At 50.3% G+C, this 26,772-nt stretch overlaps 1 protein-coding gene across 2 annotated transcripts in view; it reads left to right on the plus strand.

The window, feature by feature from the left end:
* The window catches only part of fto (FTO alpha-ketoglutarate dependent dioxygenase), a 58,269-nt gene that overhangs the window by 15,637 nt on the left and 15,860 nt on the right, over positions 1–26,772 (plus strand). Inside the window, exons 2-7 of one of the 2 annotated variants that reach the window (XM_056607912.1) lie at positions 8,985–9,062; positions 10,016–11,117; positions 13,673–13,798; positions 17,580–17,659; positions 18,151–18,294; positions 25,392–25,511. In XM_056607912.1, the coding sequence (XP_056463887.1) occupies positions 8,985–9,062; positions 10,016–11,117; positions 13,673–13,798; positions 17,580–17,659; positions 18,151–18,294; positions 25,392–25,511 (1,650 nt within the window). Of the gene's footprint in view, positions 1–8,984; positions 9,063–10,015; positions 11,118–13,669; positions 13,799–17,579; positions 17,660–18,150; positions 18,295–25,391; positions 25,512–26,772 lie in introns of both variants that reach the window. The other variant, XM_056607910.1, reaches the window with a different exon arrangement.

The following is a 26,772-nucleotide window of genomic DNA, read 5'->3' on the forward strand; positions in this document are numbered from 1 at the left end:
CACGCAGACGCACACGATTGTCAGAGCTGTCATCCTGTCCGTCGTAGCCCCTCCGTTACCCCTGACTTCCCACCCCTTCTCTTTGGATTGGAACCCGTCCTTATCCCACATGAAGGGTTCCAGCCCTACGACTTCAGGCAGATGATCTAATACACACACATCCTAAAAGACCCGGAGCTTGGCGGTGTGTGTGTGTGTGTGTGTGTGTGTGTGTGTGTGTGTGTGTGTGTGTGTGTGTGTGTGTGTGTGTGTGTGTGTGTGTGTGTGTGTGTGTGTGTGTGTGTGTGTGTGTGTGTGTGTGTGTGTGTGCACTTGTGTGTGTTTATGAATGGTATGTGTGTGTTGGGGAAGGGGGGAGGGGGTGTGTGATCTGCGTAGCTCCACGAGGTGTCCTGTCACCCGGACGGGTTTGATCAGCCGTCGTCGTGGTTACGCGGGGCCGGGGCCGCCGCAGTCGTCTTAACAGTGGTGGTGGCGGAGGATTAGAGGCGGGAGCCACTTCCGCTGTGATCCGTCAGTCACACGGAGCACGGCGGGGCCGCGATGCACCGGGCGCTTCCCGACCACGTCACTCTCACGGCTGCCTTCGACAAGCGCCTGCTGTATGCTAATGAGAGACACCACAACGCCTGACAGTGTGGGAGAATGCGCTGTAGTGTACCCTTCACTGGGGGTTTTTGTGGGGCTCAGAAGGTAAAGCGGGGTGGCTGGTAATCGGAAGGTTGCTGGTTCGATCCCCGGCTCCTCCTAGCGTCGAGTGTCGAGGTGTCTCTGAGCGAGACACCTCACCCTAACTGCTCCTGACGAGCTGGCTGTCACCTTTCATGTCGGACACCGCCGTTGGTGTGTGAATGTGTGCATGAGTGGGTGAATGTTAAACAATATTGTGAAGCGTTTTGAGTGGCCACTGGTTAGTGCAGCGTGGTATAAATGCAGTCCATTTACCATTTTCGTTTATTTTTCCTGTTAGGCCCACTTGTGTTCATCGTGATTATTAATACTCTTAAATATCACACTAAAGCGTGTCCTTGGTGTTGTCTGACAAGAGGGCACTTTAATAACACAAGGTGACCCGTGTGTACAGGTGTAGCATCCTAAACAGGTTCGTGTTCGGGCCACGGTTCCGTGTAAAAGCAGTCTGGCTCCTGGTAGCCCTCGCGGCGCGCTGTCCTTGCTAAATGTTGTTGTTGTCGTCTATCATCGCACGTCCCCCGACTGGCCGGTTCTTTGGCGACAAAACAACCAGGGTTCGTGCTCCCCTGTCGCCCTAGCAGATGCGGCGGTGGCCGTGCATGTGTCTCTGTGTTTTAACACTCCGCCTGCTCCACCCCCACCACCCCCACAACACCAGACCCCCAAGACCCCGGCTCCCCAGCACAGACAGCCACGAGACCGTGAGACACAGCACGGGGTCCTGTCCTTGACACTGTGTGGGACAAGGCCCTTAGGACGAACCCCCCCTCTCCCCCTCTTTTCCCAGAATCCTTTGCTGCGGTACCACCCGCACGTCCAGTGAGCGAGCCTGCCTGCCCTTAGGCTAAGCGGCACTTTGCGTGGCCATATTGATTTATTTATTTTGGGGAGCAGGGGAGAAGTGTGACCTGGCTGCGGAGACCAGGAGGGACGGAAGGGAGGGACGGAGGCTGAGATGAAGGGATGGAGGAGACCTCCAGAGATCTGACTTCTCCTTGACTGCAATCTCGCCGTGCGACCGCACTTTTCACTCAAGAAATAAACCCGGGCTAATCAGTCGTTCAATCAACACTGTCCTTCCTTCGGCTGTTTTTTTTCCCCCCTCCCTCCACATGTTCACTCCTTCACTCCCCGACCACCCCATCCCCCCCCACTCCACCTCCCAAAATGGAGACCTCGCCTCAACAGCCGACCGCGGTACTGTGTCTGTGGTTAAAACGTCCACGAGGAAGAGCTGACCTCATGAAAACATGTCGTAATCTGAAGGTGAAAACCAAGGAGCCTTTCCTTTATCGACCTAATCTTAATGGAAACATTACGGCCCGGCTGCAAACCAACAATTAAAGGCAGAGTGGCTGAAAACACTGTGGTTTTCTTCTGGAGGCGGATACCCTAAAACCAGAGGAGTGTTTTTTAAGAAGCCGATCTGGAAGACTTTTTCGGTTTTTAAAGAAGACCACTTGTGGCTGTAAAGTAAAAGTAAACAATATTGGAACTATTATTAGTATCGTTATTTTTCAGTTCTTGTGGTAGCTATAACGTGCTTGTCATTGGAGATGATTTCATTATATATAGCTAACATCATTTGACTAACACTATCCCTTAAACATTCCTAATTCGTCCCTTGAATGGATTACTTGCCACGGCACGCAGGGTTTTAAATCCATCTCGCGCTGATGCGTCTCCCTCTGCCTGTTTTCTCCACAGCTCTTTATTTCTCCTCAAGCTTTGACACTTGCTAAAGGTCAACAAAACATATTTTTCTCCTTTGAGGTGTGGATGAGTGTGAAATAGATGTCGACACCGCTGAGACGTTGAGAAGCACTTAAATGTGTCGGCCATATGCCAAGCTGTCTGAACTGAACTCACCCCAGGTGGATTTGTAAATACTTGATACGAGAACCTGTGTCAGACAGATTCTAAGAGAGGGTTTTTGTGTGCGTGTATGTGTGTGTCTCTGTGTGTGCATGCGTGTGTGTGTTGATGCATCTACTTATATTTTATTTTTTATTACTGTGGCTTATTTCCTCATGCCACTCAAGCAACACACCCAAACTCACACATGTCCACATAAGATGATGCACATACACACACATACACACGCAAGCATGCACGCATGCTTGTGCGCACACACACACACACACACACACACACACACACACACACACACACACACACACACACACACACACACACCCTCAACGCACCTAATATGCTTATATATAAGACTCAAGACATATATGTCTTGAGTGTGAAAAAGTCCGGACGGATGACCAGGGGATGATGGTTGCAGACGTTTGGTGTCAAAACGGCACATTGGTAAAGCACCATTTTAATGCGACCGGGAACCGGGAATGAAAGCTGCTATGCGTTTCCTATGCATCTGTAGTCCTGTGCTGATTCTTGTCACAAGAGTACGCCTAACTGTTTGACTGTGTGTGTGTGCACATGCATTCTCTGAGTGTGTGTGTGTGTACACGTAATTAATGAATTGATGCAGTCCCCCACAGCGCTGGTAATGTGCTTAGATTGGTGTCACACACCGGGCGTTGGGGGTCGTCGTCCCCCCCCCCACACCTCCTGCCCCGGCTCCGGGCCCTCAGATGCCAGGGCCGCTCACTCAGGTAGATGGATGGACACGTTCTCATATTAACGAGCCCGCGTCCTGCCAGCCTGTCAACGGGGTGAGATGAACAGCTCCGCCTTTAGCCTCCAACAACAATTAGCTGAATAAGACGCGGCCCGTTCTCCATTCATCACCCCTTACCTGGGCACCGGGCTAAACGACGGGGGGCGGGCGAACCGCCGCTGACGTTGCTAGATGAGGTCGTTTCTCCTGCAATCAAATTCACCTGCTCGGGATCGATAAAGACATTCAGGGAAAAAAACGGAAAAGTCAGATTTTTATTTGATATTCCCGGTCCAGTTATTTGATTTGATACGTGTCACTGTTGTTATATTTTCTGTTTCATTGCCACAAAGAGTTGAGAGAGTGTTGCTTGGAACCAACACCCAGTGACAGTGTAACAATACGTGCGGTCGCCCTCCGACGCCGAAACAACAGCATCAGCTCGAGCCCAATAAACCCGATGAATTATTCATCACGTCCTGACGATGACGCATAATATGTGTATCTGGCCGGGCGCCAGCCGGCCTCGGCGACACGTCCCGCTCGCTACTTTGATGATTGTATCCAGCCTCACTTACGTCGGACAAATCTGCCTAACGAACCAAAAACACATTTCAAAGATATACGGCCGACGCAGCTGCCGCCGTAAGCTCCGACGCGGCCTCTTACTGTTTATCGATAACTGTGTTTCACAGCCGGTGTCATGACGACACGCGGCGCACTCGGAGCGACGGCCGATGTATCATTAAACCGCCCGCTTCCCAGAGGGTCATTAATATGCGCGGACAGCTCCGCGGTGGCTTTGTCTCGGGAAGGTGTGGGGTTAGGCATTGTACCGTTCCCCCGGCCGTCGGGGTCAACTCCCACGCATTCCAGTTAGTAATTCACGGGACACCTTCTGCCGCCCTACCGCACTACGCCCCCTGACCGCGGGCTGGGGGCCGTGTGGTACGACGTGCTCATGTTGGGAGGGGTGGAATTGATTTGTACGTCTTTTGTTTTTTTCCCCCAAAAAATAAGTATGACTATGCAGGGCCCTTACAGTCATTGCCAAAAATGGAAGGAGTTCATTGGGTTCATCGGGTACTTTTATCGTTTAAAGTTTAAAATGAATCTATACTCTCACTCTCACGCTCTGTCTCTCTCTGTCTCTCTGTCTCTCTGTCTCTCTCTCTCTCTCTCTCTCTCTCTCTGTCTCTCTCTCTCTCTCTCTCTCTCTCTCTCTCTCTCTCTCTCTCTCTCTCTCTCTCTCTCTCTGGCTTTCACGCTCTGTCTCTCTGTGTCACTATCGCTCCTGTTCTCTCTCTCTCTTTCTTCTTCTTCTTCCTCTCAGCACACTTCTCTCTCTCTCTCTCTCTCTCTCTCTCTCTCTCTCTCTCTCTCTCTCTCTCTCTCTCTCTCTCTCTCTCTGTGTCTGTGGGTGTATTAGTTTGCACCTAGGTGCTGTGGTGTCTCACTGTGCTTCGAGGCCAGGAGAGACATGTCCTGTGGATGAGCGAGGGCTAGACCTCTACTGACCCTCTCTATAGGGTACATGTGTTACTGAGCAGTAGAGTAGGGGCTACTCACGGGGGTCTGTTTACCCAGGTGTGAGGTCCATGGGTTTGTAGTTAGGCACATACAAATACATGTTCACACACATACACATAAATACACACACACACGTCACACACACACACACACACACACACACACACATATATACTCACGCACACAAACACACATAAAGACACTCACACATCAACACACACACACACACACACACACACACACACACACACACACACACACACACACACACACACACACACACACACACACACACACACACACACACACACACACACACACACACACACACACACACTTTCTCTAGAGACCAGTGCTTCTCGAAAGATGACCTCTGGATAGCATATCGAGTTTACTTAACGTTAATTCTATTTTAATTGTACCCGACTGCGCTTGAAGTTACACGATAAACCGCGAGGTCACACTGTATGAAACATATCCGGTACACTTAGCAGCCACGCGGCGGGGGAGATAGGGCTGAGCCGGGGGTCGGCCGTGCCCTCCTCTCTGCTCCGGGTGGCCTCACACCAGCTCCCCACATTCTGCCACTCGGTGCCAAAAGGAGCGAGGCGGAAGCTGCTTTCAAGCGGCCTGCTCGGGGCCAATGTTTTACAGGAGACTTGTCAAAACAGTTGACTCTCGGGCGGTTTGGCGGAGAGGAGGCCCGTCTTGAAACGGGTGTCGCACAAGCACCAATAGCTCTCTATTTGGACAGGGAGCTCTATTACAAGGCGATCTTTCTTCACGTCGGCCCGTGGGCGGACGCATGGGGTCGGAGCCTTCGACAGTAGTGGGCGGTATAGTGCCCCCTCTGGGTGGGAGGTCTGCTTCTCCTTGATAGGAGATGTTGCCTGGATTCTCCGTGTGTTTCTGCCTGTATTGCTGTCTTGGCTAAGTCAAAGGGACATGGTTGATTGCGTTAATTCCTTATTTATTTTAGTTGATCATATTTTTTCATATTGACATGTTGTCATATTTGTTGACAATTAAAAAAAAAAGCAAACAATTACTGAATAATAATAACTAATCATATACTAGAACTAAACTAGCAGTAGCAAAACATGATTACACATATTTACTTAAAAATACCTCCGATGGCAACTTCAATCAAACGAAATTCAATCAAATCAAATTAATTACACAGAGACGCTGATAGATAATCAGAAAGGTGAGGCTCATTAGTTCCCATTGACTTCAATAATTCGCCATGCATCAACTGACCGTTCTGCACGTGCGCGTTCTCCCGAGACCGCCACAAAGCAGCAGGCGCTGACGACATCCTGGGGAGACTTGGAAATAAAACGTCTTTTATTTATTCTCCTTTTTCTCCTCTATTTTGAGCCCCGTTTAAAAGGAGATGGCAGCTTGGACCTGCCAGTTATCTGGCTGTGTCGAGCCATTGATGCTACGGGCCGGACATTAATCCACTCTCCAGCAGACCGCTTTGAAGCGAGTGACCACTGAAGGAAGCGGATGGAGTAAATAAATAGATTCTACACCGTTTGATATCCCTCACAGGCCGAGATCAAAGCGCTCCATTTGAGCTCCATTCTACCTAATATGTTTTCTCTGTGATAAACAGTCTGTGTGTGGAAATAATCCCATCAAGGAAGAGAGAGGAGAGAGACTGAGAGAGAGATAAAAAATAAATAAAATAAAACATCCCGAAAGGGATTGGTTGGCATGGCTGCAGCAGAGCATTCCTGTTATTATGGGATTGATATTTCCGGTTCCTGGGTCGGGACGGAAATTCATATCAGGTTTTTTTTTATACTTCAGCCAGAATGAGCCCCCCCCCCCCCCTACTACAGTGAGGCAGCCCTCCCCTCCACTACACTGAGGCCCTGTCTGCTTCACAGGGACGCTGTGCACCTTGTCTTCCCTGGAATTTCTGAGCAGCTTGATGCATTTGACATGTGCCTGACGGGCCCAGTTGCGTTGCGTTCGCCCCCTGCTCAGCTGGGTGTGTTTGTGTACGGGGGCCGTGTGTGTCTGTGTGTGTGTTTGTGTGTGTGTGTGTGTGTGTGTGTCATCGTAGTCCGCGTGCCTAGGTCATGGTTGCAAGAGGTCAATTAATGAGCGTTTAAGGTGTGTGTGCGTGTGTGTATGTGTGTCCACGCGTTTGTTGGCCTCACTCGCACACTATCACTTTTGTTTGTTGTTGATAGAATGTGGCCTCCTTAAGTGTGCACACAACACATGTGCACAACACATTGACACAGATGCTGCTGCATGTGTATGCACACACACACACACACACACACACACACACACACACACACACACACACACACACACACACACACACACACACACACACACACACACACACACACACACAAATACATAGATCACTGCCTCAGAGTCTGGCCTTGATATCGTGAGCTTCTGCCATGAGCTGGAATTTGACACCAATGAATGTGTGTCAGATTGTCAGATTCTCCCAGACTGTGGCTGGCAGCCTTTTGAATGGAGCCTGGTCATGAATAGTGCATGTTGTTTTGTTTTGTAGATTTCAGCTGTCTGCGGGCCTGTTTCTCTTTGTTCCGGAATAAACCAAGCGGCCTGTGTACACTCGCATGCATCCTTTCAGGAAACTTTCCGTTGAATCCGAGTTGTTTAGCCTTAGGTATAAAAAGAAGAAATGCACCCCTGATGGCGCAGTGGAAACTGCTCCGATCCACTAGCTTCCTCTCTCCATCCCACTCTCTCTCTCTCTTGCTTGTTTTCATCCTTATATTTCACTCCTGACTCTCCTCTCCTTGATCCTACCCCCTCCTGAGGTCGGACACCATCTTTTTTTATATCTTCGCTTTAATGTTATTAACAGGAGATTTTTATATTGTCTTAAAACTCACGTCGACAACCTTTTCCGGCAAACTCAGCGACACCCTTTGCATGCAGCCTATGCTCTCTGCCAGTATGGGGGCCATCGACATGTGAGATGCTGGCAGTAAATGTCAATATATATATTGATGTGGCCTGTTCTTCATAAATGTGCAACTACGACAGACATGTACCTGCCAGGGTCATTCATAAAGTTGTCCAGCATTTATAAAATCAGGAAACTGACACTTTAGGTCAGTGGTGCTTCAACCTTGGCCAATGAGAAGTCCTCCTGCTGTGGCTGTTACTGTGCACCGGTGCTAAGTGAGACCCTCCTTAAAATATATACGCATATGAAGTCTCATATCCCAAGGCCTGTCAATATCCTCTTTAACAAACGGACAGGAGGCAGGCCGAGAGTAGGAGGGGAAGCACTCGAGGAATTCATTTGGCTATCACGGTTTTACACCCGTCGCCTGTGGGATTTACAGGTTGGACTGGAAAAGGAATGTGTCCCAGTGAAAAGGTAATTTGACCCGTCCGCCCGGTTGGGACTTTACTGGAGGAGCTCCGTACTGTACAGGACGTCTTTTATAAGCCTCGGAGGAGTGGAGGAGAAGGTCAAATCGAGCCATCAGTGGGCCTCCATTAAGTGGCTTAGTTTGTCAGGCTGCCAGAGTACCTTCATGTTGCTGATTGTAAATTGTGTGACACTCCTTGCGTTTTTGATCAAGAGAAGTTAGCGTGCAAATATAAACATTATTACAAACATTTCATCCCTTTCATTTTGCTGAGGTCATCCACTGTTTAAACACATGAGTGAACTGGCCAGATTCTAATAGCTTTTCCCAGATAGTATAAATTGATTTATATAAAAATGTAAACACATTGACATTTCAAGTAAATATCTTTCTCACAAGATTTCTTCTAATGTATTTCATTCACAGAAAAATAAACATTGTTTGTATCTATACATTTACCTTGACATTTAGGGTATCTAGCAGATGCTTTTATCCAAAGCAACTCACAAGCGTTCATACACAGATTGACACAAAGTCCTGCATGCGCCTTGAGCAGTTAAGGATAGGTGTCTTGCACAGGCACATCTTGACACTCTGCTAGGTGGATTGGGGGATTGAACTAACAACCTCCCGGTCACAAACCAACCCACTCTACCTCCTGAGCTAAGCCGATAAATCACTTGATAGAGACAGAAAGGTATTGGGGAGCGTGCTCGACTCACATGGCCTTCCTTTGTGTTCCCCAGAGGCGCAAGCTTCTGCATGTGCTAGGAGACACGAAGATCCCCTACCTAGGACCTTCAGATGGGGGTTTCCAGCACCTGGTGAGTCCCCTCTCCCTGGATCTGGTACCAAGGAGTTCAAGGTCTTCTGCATACCATGTATAATGTGTCACTTTAATTTGCAAGGAATTATTATGCCTGGTGTTAAAAATGTAATCTAACACAAGGGACATATATCCGTCTTCACCCTCAACTTTATCGTTATCTTCTAATGCTCCTAGGTCTCCTTTCTTATAATTCAACTTATTTAGTCCCGTTTAAGCGGCGGAATCAAAGTCATTCTCAATTTTCATCTTCTTACTTTAAAACTAATCTCATTTTGAGTGCTCTCCAAAGTATTGTGGAGAGCTGACCTGACGAGCTCATGGGAGACCTAGCTCATGGGAGACGCCAGGGAGACCTCAACGACTGCTGACTGATTGATTGATTGTTTTTATTCAACCATTTTGATGTAAAATATGAACAGCACTCTGTGTCATATATAAAAATTAGTGCTGTCAAGCGATTACAATTTTTAATCGCGATTAATCACATTAATGTCATAGTTAACTCACAATTTTTTTCTATGCTAAGTATCCCTTGATTACTTTGTCCAATTAATTTTTCTCAATTAAATGCTCTTATCAACATGGAGAAGTGCATCGGCTTGCCTTGTGCAAATGTTTTTTTATTGATAACAACATTTGCATATACTGATCAAAACAGGACGATACAAAAAAAAGCCTATGGTGCAATTAAACGATGAACATACAAACATACTGCCTTGAACATAGCAGTCAGGCTACTGCTTCTTTGTTTTGAGAAAAAAATAAATGCGTTAATCGCGCGATAAAAAAATGAACGCCGTTAAAATTGGTTTGTGATAACGCCGTTAATAACGCATTTAACTGACAGCACTAATTAAAATACATAAATAGTCAGGGATGACGCAATAAAGCCTGAAGGCTTGTTTCCATTGTGGTCCCATTGTGCTCTGCCATCCCCCCCTCCCCCAGTGGGACTCCAGCTACTCGGGCCTGGTGCTGCGGCCGTCCTGCTCCCTGCCCACGGAGCTCCACGGCCGGGTGCAGGCCGCGCTGAGCACCCTGAGGACCAAGGGCTGCCTGCTGCGGGACCTGGTGCGGGTCCGCGACCGGGACGTCTTCACCAGCGTGTCCCGCGCCCTGCTGGGGCAGCCGGGCCACACCTACCGCTACCTGGACACGCGGCTCTTCGCCATCCCCTGGCACACGGAGGAGGGGGGCGTCGGTGGCGGCGGCGGCGGCGAGGAGGCAAAGGCGGGCTCCCCGCGCTGCTGCGACCCCGACATGAGGGCCGCCTGCCAGGCCCTGTGGGCCCTCAACAGCTTCTTTTGCACCGACGTGCCCCGCAGGGAGCCCGAGGAGCGGCTCGACCTGTTCATCAAGGCCGAGGGCGTGGTGGGGAAGGGGGCGGAGCCGGCAGAGGACGCCGAGTCCAAACACAGCGGGGACTCCAAGCACAGCGAGGGCGGCGACTCCAGGGGGTCCCGGCAGAGCGAGGAGGACGGGGGGGGCACAGGCGAGTCCAAGCACAGCGACGAGTGGGACCTGGAGTCCAGGCACAGCGACGAGGGCTGCTGCCCCGGGGCCGGCCCAGGGGCACGCTGGGAAACGGAGTCCAAGCACAGCAGCGAGGGCGAGGGGGGGTCGTCTCAGGCCGTGCCGGGGCCCTCCAAGGCGGGGGGGTCCAAACAGTGCGAGGGGAAGTGCCCCACGTGGACGCTTAAGACGGGGGAAAGCACGGAGGCCGAGAGGGGCGGGGCCAAGCAGAAGCCGGTGACGGACCTCAAGCGCACCCTGTGCGACTACCACATCGAAGACGAAGAGGAGGAGGAGCAGGAGGAGCAGGAGGAGCAAGAGGAGCAGGCGGCCCTCCCCACCCCCCCTGGGAGGTGCACGGCGCCGCCGCAGTTCAACGTCACGCTGCTGAACTTCATGGACCCGGCGGCCATGAGGCACCTGAAGGAGGAGCCGTACTACGGCATGGGCAAGATGGCGGTCGGCTGGCACCACGACGAGAACCTGATCGCCCAGTCGCCCGTCGCCGTCTACAGCTACAGTTGCCATAGCGACGCGGGTGAGGATCTAAGAGGCCTCGCCTCCTTCTAATCATTCACTTATCTTCACTCAGGCATTGTTGTATAATGTCCCGCTGCCATCAAGTCGACCTTTTTGATCGCGTCAATCTAGAGTGCGCGACACCGATAGCACGCCACACCCCCTCCGTCCCGATAGCGCAATCAAACCTCTTTATTTCGGCTTGATGTGAAACGCTGCACGGTTATCTGGGTTTCTTTAACGGCGGATCAGTTATGGCTAACCTTGTGTGTGCGTGTGTGTTGTGGGGCTCACAGCGGCGTGGTAGCTGCAGACACGGCCTCCGGCTCGGCAGTCATCGGATCCATCGGCGTGATAGCATCGGCAGCGTTATTAAATGTCATCGGCGGCTCCACGCAGACGTTCTTATCAGAGGCACCATGATGGGAGATCACAGACACTCGCTGCAGAGTCCCTCCCGCGCTCAGAACTAGCCGTGCGATCGCGACAAACAAGCCTTATCGCGCGCCTCACCGCGTCTCATCTCATTATTCCCCCCCCCCCCCCCCCCAGAAATGATCGATGTGCAATTATCTGATAGGGAATTATAAACCATTAGGTTGATGGGTGGGGCTGCCTTGTACCGCGCTGGGGCCATGTGGTGGGCTCCCCTGATGAGATGTTGCCTACTTGAAGAGCTGCTGGCCCCTCGCTCATGCTTGGTTCCGTGGTTGTGTTTGGAAAAAGGTTTGAGTGGCATGACGTCAAGAACAGGTGGAATCATATCCTTATCCTCCTGATATTGCGTTTTCTGTAGAATATTGAAACTGTTGACGAATTAGCCAAGAGACTTTATTGTGCATTTATTTATTCATTATTTTAGATCGAGCTATCTTAGATCTTATCTCAAAGCAATCCATGTCTACCCAATAATACTGCGTTTTGATGAAGACATTTTATTTCTCTCAAAGAATGTAGCAAGCAAACTAGCAACACAAAGAAAATGATAGATGGAAGTGTGACAGATGGAGTGATACTTCTTTTTAGCAAATAGATACTCAGATAAAGGCAATGATGACGCAAGCCCCTACCTAGAGCTCTGAGCCATATGGCCCTGACAGTTTCTGCCAGCTCGACTCAATGTATTTGTGTTACCTTTGACTGCAAGGTTTAAGGTGTCGTTAACCTATCAAGACAATGCCTTGTAACTCCTGACACCTCTCCACGGTGTACCTCCATAACCAGAGCCACCTGCTCCCGGAGTCTGCTCAGACGTTTAACTCTGACCCGGGTCACCTCTGGCTCTCCCGGCTTCAAACACAGAGACCGAACAGATCCGTGCACCTTGCAGCTGTGTGTGTTTCCAGGCCGCCGTTAGCCCCCGCCCCGCCCCCAGCCCTCGGAGATGAAAGGCCCTGAGCGGATCAGCAGGGAGATTTACCCACAGTGCATTGCTTCCCCCTCACCTAAAACGCAGCTTTCCCTTTGGCCTGGGAACTCTGAGGACTCCCAGATCCATGGAGCTAATCGACTTGTTTCCTATAAGTGATCTGTCATTTTTATTATCCTTACCTGAGGAAATGTTATTCTTCGTACCCAAATGAAGTGTTTGAGCGCAGCACATGCCATCTTTTAGAGACGGAGACGCCACACATTCCCCTCTTCACGGCCATGCCTTGCAGTGTCTGTACCCCGAGCCCCTAGTCGTTACAGCGGGTGGATCTTCGGTTACCCATGAGCTCTGGAGGACGGGGAGGACTCTCTCTACCCCAAGGCTGACTGTTTTCCGGCCAGCAGGATGATCCTCCACCTCTGGGAGTGGTGGTGTCATTAGCCGGCTCTCAGAGCACACAGGCTGGGAAATTAAGTTACTATTTATCCAGGCCGAGCAAAGGAAAAGGCAGCGGTATGGGGCAGAGAGGCCCGGGAAGACTTTAGTATTGATTTTGCTGAGGGGTGTGGACTACAGCTAAGCCCGGTGTGCCTCTCTAAGAGAGCTGTGTCGGGTGGAAGGAGGAAGGCGAGCGGGACAGCAAGGCTGGTTAGATGGAAGAGGGATGGACCTCGGTAAAGCAGAAAACATCAAACGCATGCTGGCTTAATAACACAGCCTCCATCGCCTACACACTTCCCCTAAATAGCATCAAGGGCTTTTAACTCTCCATTTCCTCTCGTATTCTTCCCAGTATTGGAACGCTCCTGTAATAACATCCAATCTGATATGCCTTAACATTTTTTCCCTCTCACAAACCTGCTGTTCAGTGGTTCTTACATCCGAGGTACAAAGTGGTATTAGTCAAAATCCGTTGTCTGGGCGCAAGGTGCTTTCGATCTTGCACTCCGTACTTTTGGCGTGAGGCGTTGTTGACTTGGAGTTAAAAGCGCACATTCTGCTAGGGCTCCTCGTGCTGCCGGAGCTAAGTCCTACGATGTTTTAAACATGTGGTGCGGCGCTATCCCAGCGTGTGATGGGGTGAGGGCTGGTGGAGGGGGGGGGGGAGCGGGGTTGTGGGGGTGTGACTCGATGGGGGAGAACAGTGTGTTGGCAGGTGATGGGATATCATTTGATGTTGGGCGTGGTGTGACTGACAGCAGGTGAGGGCGGCGAGGGAGCCAGCAAGGAGGTGTCGCGCTGGCGGATCGGCCTGAAGGTGGCCTGGGACATCTACACCCCCGGTCTGGCCCTGCCCCTGCAGTCCGGAGACTGCTACTACATGAGAGGTACACACGCACATAGGCACGCGCATCCAAGCACACATGCCCTCACGCAACCACGCACGCATGCATTCATGCACGCAACCACGCACACACACACACTCAAAAATGGAACCACGCACACACACCCACACACGAACGCACACACGCACCCAAGCACTCGTGCAAGCACGCATGCACTCATGCATGGGACAACGTACGCAAACGACCACACATTCACGAACGCACGCTCGCGCACATGCACGCGTTTAGACTCGGACACTATTAAATCATAGCGAAAAAGTCACTTTGCCTGGCTTTGGAAAAGGAACATCAATTGAATTAATATTTTTGCACACACACACACACACACACACACACACACACACACACACACACACACACACACACACACACACACACACACACACACACACACACACACACACACACACACACACACACACACACACACAGCTCTACCCACATACATCCGATTCCCTCACTGCCCTGCTCTGACCACGTTGTCTGACCACCAAAGCACACTTTATGAGTCAATATTTCACAGTGCTGGTTGTTCTCTCAAATGACCCATGATGGACTTCAGTCCCTCTCTCTTTCTCTGTCTCTCTGTCTGTCTGTCCGTCTCTCTTTCTCTCTCTCTGTCTCTCTCTCTCTCTGTCTCTCACTCTCTCTCCTTCACTCTCTCTCCTTCACTCTCTCTCTCAGTCTCTCTGTCTCTCTCTCTCTCTGTCTCTCTGTCTCTCTCTCTCTCTCTCTCTCTCTCTCTCTCTCTCTCTCTCTCTCTCTCTCTCTCTCTCTCTCTCTCTCTCTCTCTCTTTGTCTCTCTCTCTCTCTCTTTGTCTGTGTCTATCCCTCTCTCTGTCTGTCTGTCTCTCTCTCTGTTTGCAGTCTGTATCTCTGTCTGTGTCTGTCTCTCTGTCTCTCTGTCTGACTGCCTGACTGTCTGACTCTCTGCCTGCCTTTCGGTCCGTCGTTCTCTCCCATTCTCGTTATCCCGGTCCCCCTGTCTAGCTCTTTCACGGGGGCCCCAGCAGTCCCATGTCGGCCTCAGAGGGGTTAGGAAAACCAAATGTTATTTTACTGCGTCCTGTGACCCGGCACAGCAGAGTCTCTGTGGAGTGGACAGCCGGCCACACGGGTGTAAATCACCGCCTTAATGCTGATGGCTGCAGCAGGCGTCTCTCCCTCCTCACTGCTCTCTTCCTCCTCTCCCCTATGCTGCTTCATCTGGGCCAGGAACAGACTGTACTGTTTCCAAAGGCCTGGCCACCGATCTGGAGCTACAGCCAGAACGCTGAAGCCACGACTGATATATTAATCTCTGTGCGAACAAACACACAGTGAATTGAGTTCGTTTTAGTTCTGAAGGATTTACGACAGGCTCTGGCAGATTATCGCCATCACGTCAGAGGCTTCTGTGTACATTTAATGTTTTAGTGTGTTCATTAAAATGTAGTTTCCACAGAAATCGGTATTATTTTAGTACAAATGTTATATTATAATAATTATACTAAATTATATTATAGTCAATATATTATAGTCAATATTATATCCAATTATGTTAACATTACAATACATTGATTGATATTGAATGACAGTATACTTAGTTCACCCTTGCAGCCCGCTGCCCTTTAAACCGATGTAATAATTATTCCCTGCTCTGCGGGACTGTCCCGGTCTCCGTGGCAGCTGTAGACCAGTCACTGTGAGCCCGGCCCTGACCGTAGGGGGGTCTATGTAATAGGACTTGACAGCTGCACATCAGCTGGGGTTTACACTGCAGTCGGTGGGCACTGTCTCGAGAGGTCAACTGCTAAGCACACACACACGCGCGCGCGCACGTACGCTCACACACGTACACGCATACACTTTTCACATGTCTGTCGCCCTGTCAGCCCACCTCTGAGTGAAACACCTGGAGCACATGCAACCTGTAATCAAATCTACACACACACACACACAGGCATTCTTATATACACTTACATCCTTTGTTGGTTAAGTGAACACACATAGACACCATACACACACATCAATGCAACGACACATGGATCAAAAATAGCACGCACATACATATGCTCATTAAGAGGAGGCTTAGCAACCAAGGTTGTTTTCTGTATTATTTTTTCCATCACATCCGCCTTTTAAGCAGCAGCGGGCGGTTGGCAAGCAAAAAAAACCACCACCAAACATTATTGCGTGACCGCAGACACCATAATGTCTTTTCAGGCCCATTTGTCACACACTAGCCCTTTTGAACTGCTAATGTCTGAGCCATCGCAGCAGGCAAATTGAATCACTGTTATTTCCACCCAAATGGAATCTCGGCGGTTAAGAAAGAACAATGCAAGTCTTGACACCGGGCCTGTTCAATAATCAGATCCCAGCTCCCAATGCACACAGGGGCTGCAGGAAGGAGTCGACCCAATATATTTAAAAGCCTGCTTCCTGGAAAAAAAGGACAAGTGGCAGCAGGCGCTGGGGTTGAAGGAAAGATAAATATTTATTACAGTTATCGAGTTTGCCGGCGCAGCCCCCTGATCCCTCGGAGACTCCAGACACGCCAGGAAGGGAGCAGATTGATGGGGATAATTTGTTATTGGATATAAACAGTTTTAAAGAAGCAGAGTAATTCTGCCCAGAGACCTAATCCCTCACAATCTCATCAAGGAGGGAGAGAAAACACCGGGAAGTTGTTTTGTTTGTCTCCCCGCCCCCCCCCACCCCAGACCCCTCCTCCACTCCTTACCCCGACACCCACCCCACCCTCCCCGTTCCTCCAACCAAACAATAACACCCCCCTCCTAACGCATGTGGCTGTTTGACTTTCAGATCAGCGGCATTAGCCGGTGTACTCCCCTGCTCGGGGCTGGGTGTAAATATGCACATTTTGCTTTGAATGACAGCTTGCTACGCCGCTAAATTAATTACCGCCGCGCAGCAAATAGCGGCCGAGCCGGTGGAAACATCTAAACACACACAGAAACACATGGACGGACACACAGCAACCAGCCGGGGGGCTTTCAGTCCCAAGCCCCCGCGATATTGGACAAATGTTTTGTCAGTATGGCTCTCTCCTGCCGCGACAGACTGAAGCAGATCTGCCGTTGTTTTGTAATTAAAATTGGAGTACAACACGGCTTAGTGCATTTGTTTCAGTGCTGGCAGCGTGTGGGAGCGGTGACGTCTGGGCCCCAGTGCCTGGGACGATTGACTTGTCATGTTCGTGGATACCCACGTGCAGACACACGCACACACACACAGACGCAGACACACACATGCAGACACACACAAACAGACAGACACACACAGATAGAAAGAGCCGCACACACACACACACACACACACTCACACTCACACTCACACACGCACACGCACACACACACCATTTATTGTCTGTAACAAGGTTTTACACTGCTAAGCATGAATGTATCTTGACCCATTCAATTACTAACACAATTCTAATTAGTCAGTATTGTATTCTGATTTATTCCATTCTTCCCGATGGGCTGAGCTGCTCCTGCTGGATGACTGATGATCCTTTCTCCCGTGCTCATTTTGTTTTGCACAGTACTAGTTCAGAGACAAACACTCCACATACAGCGTGATCGTTTCCTCAAGTGCAATGTTCTTGTCAAACCGACGCTAGAAGGTTTATGAAGACTAGGGCTGAGACACGATGGAGTACGACATTGAGACAGACACAGACACGAGGACCAGTGCGATGCCAGCCCTGCTCCTCCAGTTCTCTGACATACGTGTGCTGTGTCGTCCCCCCCCCCCCCAGATGACCTGAACACCACTCACCAGCACTGTGTCCTGGCAGGAGACAACGCCCGCTTCAGTTCCACCCACAGGGTGGCAGAGGTAAGAACCTCTCTGTCCTTCTGCCTGTCGTTCTGTCGTTCTGTCTGTATGTCTGTATGTCTGCCTGTTCCTATATCGGCCTTTCTGTCTGTCTGTCTGTCTGCCTGTGTCAGTCACTACATCAGCCTTTCTGTCTGTCTCTCTGTCTGTCTGTCTGTCTGTCTGTCTGTCTGTCTGTCTGTCTGTCTGTCTGTCTGTCTGTCTGTCTGTCTGTCTGTCTGTCTGTCTGTCTGTCTGTCTGTCTGTCTGTCTGTCTGTCTGTCTGTCGATCAGTCTGTCCCTATGTTGTCCGTCTGACTGCCTGTCTGTGTGTCCCATATGTCTTGCCATCCGTCAAAATATGACTGAAGGATCATTTCAAATCCAAAGGCCCTCATGACGTATAACCCTTCCTTTTCGGTTGACTCACATAACGTGACAGAGGCATTCCGTGACAGTGTTATGACATGTGCTTCAGACTGTCACTAAGTGACCCCCGTCTCCCCCCCCAGTGTTCCAAGGGGACCCTGGAGTACATCCAGTCCCGCTGCACGGAGGCCCTGGCAAACCTTGGTGTGGACCCCGAGAGCGGGGCCCACAGCCTGCGCTCCCTGCTGCCCCTCACGCTCAAGCACTGCGAGGACATCCACAACGAGGTGTGTGTGTGTGTGTGTGTGTGTGTGTGTGTGTGTGTGTGTGTGTGTGTGTGTGTGTGTGTGTGTGTGTGTGTGTGTGTGTGTGTGTGTGTGTGTGTGTGTGTGTGTCTGTGTCTGTGTCTGTGTGTGTGAGGACATCCACAAGGAGGGGCGTGTGTCAGTCTGTGTGTTTCTGTGTGTGTCTATGAGGACCTCCACAATGAGGTGTGTGTGTGTGTTTGTGTGCAGGTTAACAGTATCTCATCTTTTGTGTGTGTGTGTGCAGGTGTAAAGTGCAAGTGTTTCCTCTTGCGTGTGTGAGTGTGTCTGTGTGTGTGTGTGTGTGTGTGTGTGTGTGTGTGTGTATGTGTGCAATCTAATCTTGTGTTTGTGTGTGTGTTTGAACTCAGGCCTCAGAACTCAGTATTTATCTGTCGAATCAAAATAAAATAAACCAAAACCACTCCGTACTGTGTTTAAATGTATACCAATCATCAAGGAGTGTGTGTAACCTCAGCCAGGATCTGTAATTCTCTGAGGCTGATCTACGCTTAGCAGACGACCCCTACCCCGTCATGTGACCCCCAGCCCCGTCATGTGAACTTGGGGGGACGCGTCCTTTACATCTCGTCTCCATGATTCCCCGAGCGGCTTACCTCACACAGATTATTGTGATGACTGTTTTAAACCCTACGGAGGGGGCTGGGCAGACTGTGTGTGTGTGTGTGTGTGTGTGAGGGGGGGTCTGGGGCAACACAATTACCTCAGCTACATCGTTTATCGTTTTTATTTTTTGCTCAGCTCAGGAAAACGCAGCCTGTATCATATCCAGGTTGCTCCCATTTGTCCCGGGATATGATGGATCGTTAGCCTGTCCCTCTGCCATATGTTGTCCGGGGGATGGAACCAAAGCCTCTCTCTCCTTCCCCCTCCCCCTCCCCCCCACCCTGACTCCAAACACCCCCACCTCACACACCGTCATGACGACGCTGCCGCGCGGGATGGACGGGTCTACATCAGGGAATCAAACGGGTGTAGGGGCATGTGGAGGGGTATCAGGCCAACAGCTAAAATGCTTCACCCCACCCCATCCCTCCGTACCCCACCCCACCCCGGACCCCGAGCGGACCCCGTTCAGGCTAACACCACCCTGCCCCCCCCCCCCCCCCCCCCCCCCCCCCCCACCCCCGTGGGGGCGGCCATGACAGATGAGCCAGGCGTAAGGTTGTTTAAAGGTTGTAGGCAGCATTAATTATTCAGCATCACCAAACAATGGGGCTGTCTGGCTGAGCAGGAGCGCTGCGCTAGTTGGGGAGCAACACCTGCTAGCGGGCTACTGCCGCGCCGCAGGATTACCCGTCATTGGCCCACGCCCGGGGGGCCCGTCCCGTTCATACAGGAGACCAGGACGCTATTTATAAAGGGGGGGCTGTGTGTGCGTGTTTGTGTGTGTGTGTGTGTGTGCGTGTGCGCGCGTATACAAGTAAGGATGTATTTATCGAGTGTTAGTGTGTAGATCTAGGTGTGTGTGTGTGTGTGTCTGTGTGTGCGTGTACAAGTAAGGAAGTATGTATCGACTGTTTGTGTGTTGATCTAGGTGTGTTTGTGTGTGTGTGGGTGTGTGTGTTTGTGTGTGGATAAAAGTAAGGATATTTGTATCAAGTGTTAGTGGTTTGGTCTAGGTGTGTTTGTGTTTGTTGGTGGGTGGTTGTTTGTGTGTGGGCGGTTACGTGTGTGTGTGTGGGTGTTTGTGTGTGTGTGTGTGTGTGTTTCTCGGTAAGCAGGAGGTGGGCCTCTCTCTGGGGCTCTCGCCGCCCCCCCCTGCGAACGTGATGATCGATGTGGCCATTTGTTTGCAGATGCCCATGAGAGCTGAACACCCACTTAAATGATGTATTGTTGGCAGAGTTATTTATGAATGCAGCCCGCTCGGCCACTTTGGCGGGCACATATTGCGCGGGTCGTGTTTGACATGGGCGACCGAGGAGTGAACAAGCCAGAGACTCGCTGGCTGTCTGACCCCACCTGCACCTTCTGTGCTCCCCCCTTTTAAAGACAAGCTAAACAGCTCAGAGGGCTTTTGCCAACGCCGCTTGCCCCTGTGTTGCGCAACATGTCGAGCCGGGGTAGGAGGGAGGGAGCAGAGGGGAGGAGAGGAGAGAGAAGGCGAGGAGAGGAGAGGAGGGGAGGGGAGAGGAGAGCGAAGACGAGGAGAGGAGGGGAGAGGAGGGTAGGGTAGGGGAGAGGAGAGAGAAGGCGAAGAGAGGAGGGTAGAGGAGAGGATGGGAGAAGAGAGGAGGGAGAGGAGGGGAGAGGGGAGAGAGGAGGGGAGAAAGTAGGAGAGGAGAACACGCAGGCCTGACGATGTTGAACAGAGGGTCTAATATCTTCAGGAAGGGGCCGACGTTGGATCGCGAGACTGGGAGTGCTGGGTGGGGGTTGAAAACCAGTAAGCAGAGGTCGGGGCGGAAAGGATCTGGATAAAAAAAACAACAACGACAACACAATGACAGAGAATTGAACAGGGAATTAAATCCAATGAGCCCACCTGTTTGTTAAACCCCCCCCCCCTCCCCCCGCTTTCTCTTTTTTCTTCACATTGTATTTGTTAGCATCAGCCGTCTGTGTCAGAAGACAGGTCGCGGTGGTGTGGCGGGTTGGTTAGGGGGTCTCGGGTGGCAGAGGGGGGGGGGGGGGGTTATGGGATCTTAAGCAGCAGCCTAGTGCTCCTGTTCCGGCTTTGAAATGCTAATCCCAGACGCACACGTCTTGTCTCATTTAAAGCCACTGTGTCACCTCCCAGGTGGGCGGGTGACAGCTGTGCCCGGAGGGGATGCCATCTAAGGCTGGCACTCCTCACCACACACACACACACACACACACACACACACACACACACACACACACACACACACACACACACACACACACACACACACACACACACACACACACACACACACACACACACACACACACACACACACACACACACACACACACACACGGCCGGTAAATATTGAAGGGGCAGGGCGGAGACCGTTCCCTCCTGGGCTGGCAGAAAGTAAACTCAGGTGAGGGTGACCTTGCGGTGCCTTGTGTTCCCGGCCGCGGGTCGTCTCCCCTCGGCTCTGGGCTGCTCCCAGCGTGGACTTGCAAAGAATTACCTGAGCCTCCAATGTGTCTAATGCCTCCGGAAAGACCTTCAGTATCACAAACAAACACAACAGAATGAATAGAAAAGGGATGGCAATGGTCGCCCTTTGTTTACACTGACACTACGCCGTTTGATATATGCTTTCCCCCCCTCTTCTTCTCCTTTCCCATTTCCCGAATTCACGTCTCGGATTCATGACAATCTCTTTTTTTATTTTATTTCGCTCAATAATTCAAAGACACACATTTGCAAGATGCATCTCGCTCATATCGAGGATCACATCTCCAATATTTGCACTTCAAACACAGCCGTTGCCGCGGCGGCAAACATATGGCAGAATTGAATTGAAAAGTGTGATGGTATGGGGGATATCTAAGGTACCTATAGCGATTGCAGTGTAACAGGCTGGGGAGCGATATGACGTGTGTGTGTGTGTGTGTGTGTGTGTGTGTGTGTGTGTGTGTGTGTGAGTGTGTGAGAGTGGCCGAGCCGGTGTAATGCCACTCTAGCATGATGTGGTGATTGTGAATCATGCGGCTGTTAGTAGCGAGGGCTGCGGGGCTGTGGGGACCGGCTGGTGTCCGAGGGAGGCTCGGAAAGGTAAACAGAGGACGATCGATCCCACTCCCATCAGCTCCCTGCCCGGGGCCCAGCGGGAAATTGATTGGGCCTGCTCGGAGACCGCCGTGGAGGTGTGGAGAAACCGCGCCTCATTAGACGGGAGAGAAGGGGTCTACTTGGCTTTGACTCCCGGTGAGCCCTGGTGAGTGGGTTGGCGGTGGGGGGGGGGGCCTAATGTGTAGTTAGCGCATCTGTCACCTGGAGAGATGACAGGCACCACCGCGGGGGGTCGCTGCCCCCCCGCCGTCGTCTCAGAGAAAAACTAGCCTTAACAACCACTCTCTCTTCCTCACAAACACCCTCCATCAATACGCCCGGATAGGTGGCATTTATTTAGAGTTTCCCTCTTGGTAAGGCACAGCTGGGCGCGGGGGAGTCCAAATGCCACGTCGGCCCGCTCTCCCTGGCTCCCAGACGGCCTGCTTTGTGGCCGCGGTCCGGCCGACGCCGCGGGGAGCGCTGGGCCATGTCGGCTCAAAGCCCAGACATAGGTTAGCTCTCTCTCCGCTAAAGGACAACCGGACAATCAGAGAGACAGTGAGAGAGCGGGGGCCGAACAGAGGCGAAGGGACATCCAATATTAGCGCCCGGCGGCTTTGTTGTGTGCCCGGGATGGCTGATCGAAGCAGAGTGGATATGGAGACTGTTGAGGCAACCATAAAGGCTGACATTTCTTTGAAGGGTGTGTTGTTTTGGGGGGGGGGGGGGGGGGGGGGGGAGTGGGCTGTGCGGCTGCCTCTGTATTCGCCTTGACATGCCCCCGGTCCCTGTGTGACATCCCCCGCTGTGATCAGAGCCTTTTGGAGACAACAAAAAGTAGCAGGAGGATTCGGACCGCGAGTCCAGTGCCAGGCAGCGCTCGCTGAGGCAGGGTGTGGATGCTGCCCTGTGTGTGTTTGTTGGTTTGTTTGAGTACGGTTGATTCTATTGATGACGTGTGCTGGAGATGATGATATTAATGGGTTGGTGGCTCTTAACACAAGCAATGGAAATAAACGGGACAAAGTCAAAAGGTCATTACGTAAAACCTTAACTTTATATACATGATTGACAACTTGTGTTCTTGGATTTGTGCGACGTTCTCCATTCATCCTGCAGTGCCAGTAATCTGAGGACACCGTAATAATTGTCCAACGCTATTGGATTATGCTGCGGCTGTGTCAGCCTCATCCACCCAACCCAAACCGTTGCTCTGCTGGGTTCCTCAGGACTGTACATCCTATAATGCCCTGTTTAGAAAAACTATACAAAACAAAGGGGGTATTCTTCCAGGAAACAATGGAACAAGCGTGGAGGCTCCTTCAGCCACCGCTGATAAGCGACTGCTTTGTACGCAATTACACCCTGTGTTCTAGAGTTGTCTTTGTCAAAACAAAATGGGGACGCGTGCATTGTTTTGGGTGGTTGAGGCTTCGGAGGCTGCTTTCAGGGGGAGGGCAACTTAACTCTCAACCCGCTTTCATTTACATGTGCGGCATTTTGGGGGCAATCTCTGACATACACGCCGGGTTTTGCACAACGTATGCGCGGGTACTGACAACGAGAAAACACAACAACACAACACAACACAGGACAAAAAAAAACACAAACAGGGAAAAAGTACAAATGCTCAAACACATCCCGGAGAAGATAGGCTACACCTGGCTGCACGGAGCCTAGCGAGGATTAAATCAGCACTTCAAAAGAGGAGCAAACTAAACCAGTCCCCGCGGAGGGGAGGCGCGGAGACTGTCATCCCCAGATGGAGGGAGGGAGGATAGGAGGAGGAGAGGGAGAGGGAGCGAAGGAGGGGCAGGAGTTTTCAGGTGTACTGACGAGATGGTGGAATGTGTGTGTGTGTGTGTGTGTGTGTGTGTGTGTGTGTGTGTGTGTGTGTGTGTGTGTGTGTGTGTGTGTGTGTGTGTGTGTGTGTGTGTGTGTGTGTGTGTGTGTGTGTGTGTGTGTTTTTTTGGAGGAACAGTAGGCTGTACATTTATTTGCATATTTAAACTAAAATACCTCATCTTCATATGTATGACGTACAGCATATGTCAAACATGAATGAATATAAATAACAAAAACAGAAAGTAAATAATTACACAATCCAAATGTATTAGCAATGCCAATTACTGATCCAGACTTAATACATCATTAACAATACATCATCAAAAGGTCATGTTCTATGATTATTTCTAGATAACTTTTCTTTGATTAAAGTCACCCACATACAGATAAGAACTAAATTTAATCTAATTTGAAGTTCAGATTTGTTTGGATAAGGCTCTTGAAATGGATTGGTTTAATTGCAAACCGTTCAGCCCCACAACGTACACAAATGAGAATATCTCATTTTGTAAAACTATGTTGACATTCGTGATTGAACAAATGCGACTTCTACGTTGCCAAAATGAATGAATACAAAGACTAAAATGGACTGTGTGTAAATGTTCACTCCAATACACATGTGTTGGACATGCTTTTCAGTCTGTGTGCCTGTATTTTATTGTTATACCCGTCACCTAGCTTTGGCATTGTTAGCTATATTTTAATAGTCTTAATTCACTGTAAGGTGCTACTGAAAGGTGAACTACTAGGCTAAGTTTAGAAAGCTGCGACTACTATTCAATCTCTTCCCCTCCCTGTGGGTCACAAAACAGTCGATACCTTCTTCAGAAGGTCCAGTCTTGGATAGTTCTGGTGATGGTGATGGTGTTGATGGTGGTATTCTTTCACAATACTAGAACATCAGAAATCCTGTAAAAGTAGATTGATCTAGTTCAGCTTTGTGAGTGAGCAAGCTGCTGAGTGCATCATGAGGCACGCATCAGCGGGAAACATCTTTCACACGTTTGAAGACTCTGTTTTATTTATTCGTTTGACATTTAAATCAAAGACACATACACACAGACATTTGAATCGCGGGCACACAGACACACACACACAATATCTTTCTCTTTCTCTCTCTCTTGCTCCCTCTCTCACTAACACACACGCGCACACACACACACACACGCGCACACACACACACACACACACACACACACACACACACACACACACACACACACACACACACACACACACACACACACACACACACACACACACACACACACACACACACACACACACACACACACACACACACAAACTCTCTCTCTCTCTCTCTCTCTCTCTCTCTCTCTCTCTCTCTCTCTCTCTCTCTCTCTCTCTCTCTCTCTCTCTCTCTCTCTCTCTCTCTCTCTCTCTCTCTCTCTCTCTCTCTCACTAACACTAACACTAACACATACACATACACACGCAAGAACACACACACACACACACGTTTTCAGTGTGTTTCCCCTCTCCCCTCTGTGTGCAGGTGGAGTTCGAGTGGCTCCGGCAGTACTGGTTCCAGGGCCAGCGCTACACCCGATTCTGCAGCTGGTGGAGCGGGCCCATGGAACAGCTGGAGCGGGACTGGAAGCTGATGGAGACCATGGTAGGACCCCTACACATGGCCCCGCACATGGCCCCGCACACAGCCTCCCACACCGCCCCCCACACCCCCACAGCTCCTCACCTCCAGCTCAGCTGCTGCTAGCATGGGCTAGCAAGAGTTAGCCATAGTTAGGGATAGTTAGCAATAGCTAGCGATCATAAGCAATGGTTAGCGACAGTTAGCAATGCTTAGCAACAGGTTTTTTTAAGATATCCTTTATTGTCCCTTTTTGGCGGAGATTCTTTCTCTGCATTTGTCCCATTTTTTTACCCAGTTTTTAATGATCATCGATAGTTAACAACTGTTTTACTTAGCACTAGCAGGCGTCAGCTGGCAAAAGTTAGAGATGGTTAGCAATAAGTAGCGATAGTTAGCAATGGTAAGCAACAGTTTGCTATGGTTTGCCACAGTTAGCGACAATATTTACCGCTAATAGTCGACAGTTGGTAATAGTTAGAGGTAGTTAGCGATATCTAGCGAAAGTTAGCAACAGTGAGGGAGGGTAAACGACAGTTAGCGATAGTTAGCGACGGTCAACAATACGGTCAACAATTTAGCTACAGTTAGCGGTAGCGCGCTGCTGTAGCTCAGCCAGAGGCGAACCAACACACTGGCCACTGTTTATGCATTCCATGTGTTTCTTAAACGCGAAAAACCCATGAGCTTGTTTTGAGGAATAGTTACGCATGCCTGTTTGATTGTGTTTCCACCCGGTGTTTTGCCTTCAGTCAATAATGAGGACCATTTTGTACACATTTCAATAAAAGCTATTATTAAGCCCTCGTACATGATTAGAGAGTAATGGTAATGGGTAAGGCGAGCCACCGCGTGTGTGCGCGTAACATAAATTACACGAGTGATTTGCTGTCCAACAATGTTCCTCAAAGGGGGACCGTGCTGGCATGAAATTACACGTTGTGTAGTGTAACATGTCATCATGGCAAAACAGTGAAGGTACGTCTGCTTGTAGAATCACAGAGTCAGGCTGGGTTTATGAGAGTGGAGTGCGGGGCGCGTGACTACTGGTTAGACACCCGCCTAATGGGAAAATCACTTCATAATGGGAGAGGAAAAACCAAACGTCTAGTCTCCTTAGTCCACGCTCTGGGCTGTCAGAATGCTCATAATATACGGGCAAGGAACACGATAAAACACACAGATGCCGACCGAGAGAAAGATATTCCTCATCGCCTTTGTCCTCACCAGACCTACTTTGACATCAAACAGTTTATTGGATAAATAGATAGTGCTTGCGTGTGTG

The sequence above is a fragment of the Gadus chalcogrammus genome, chromosome 14 (genome assembly GCF_026213295.1).
Source record: "Gadus chalcogrammus isolate NIFS_2021 chromosome 14, NIFS_Gcha_1.0, whole genome shotgun sequence".
NCBI classification, from domain to species: domain Eukaryota; kingdom Metazoa; phylum Chordata; class Actinopteri; order Gadiformes; family Gadidae; genus Gadus; species Gadus chalcogrammus.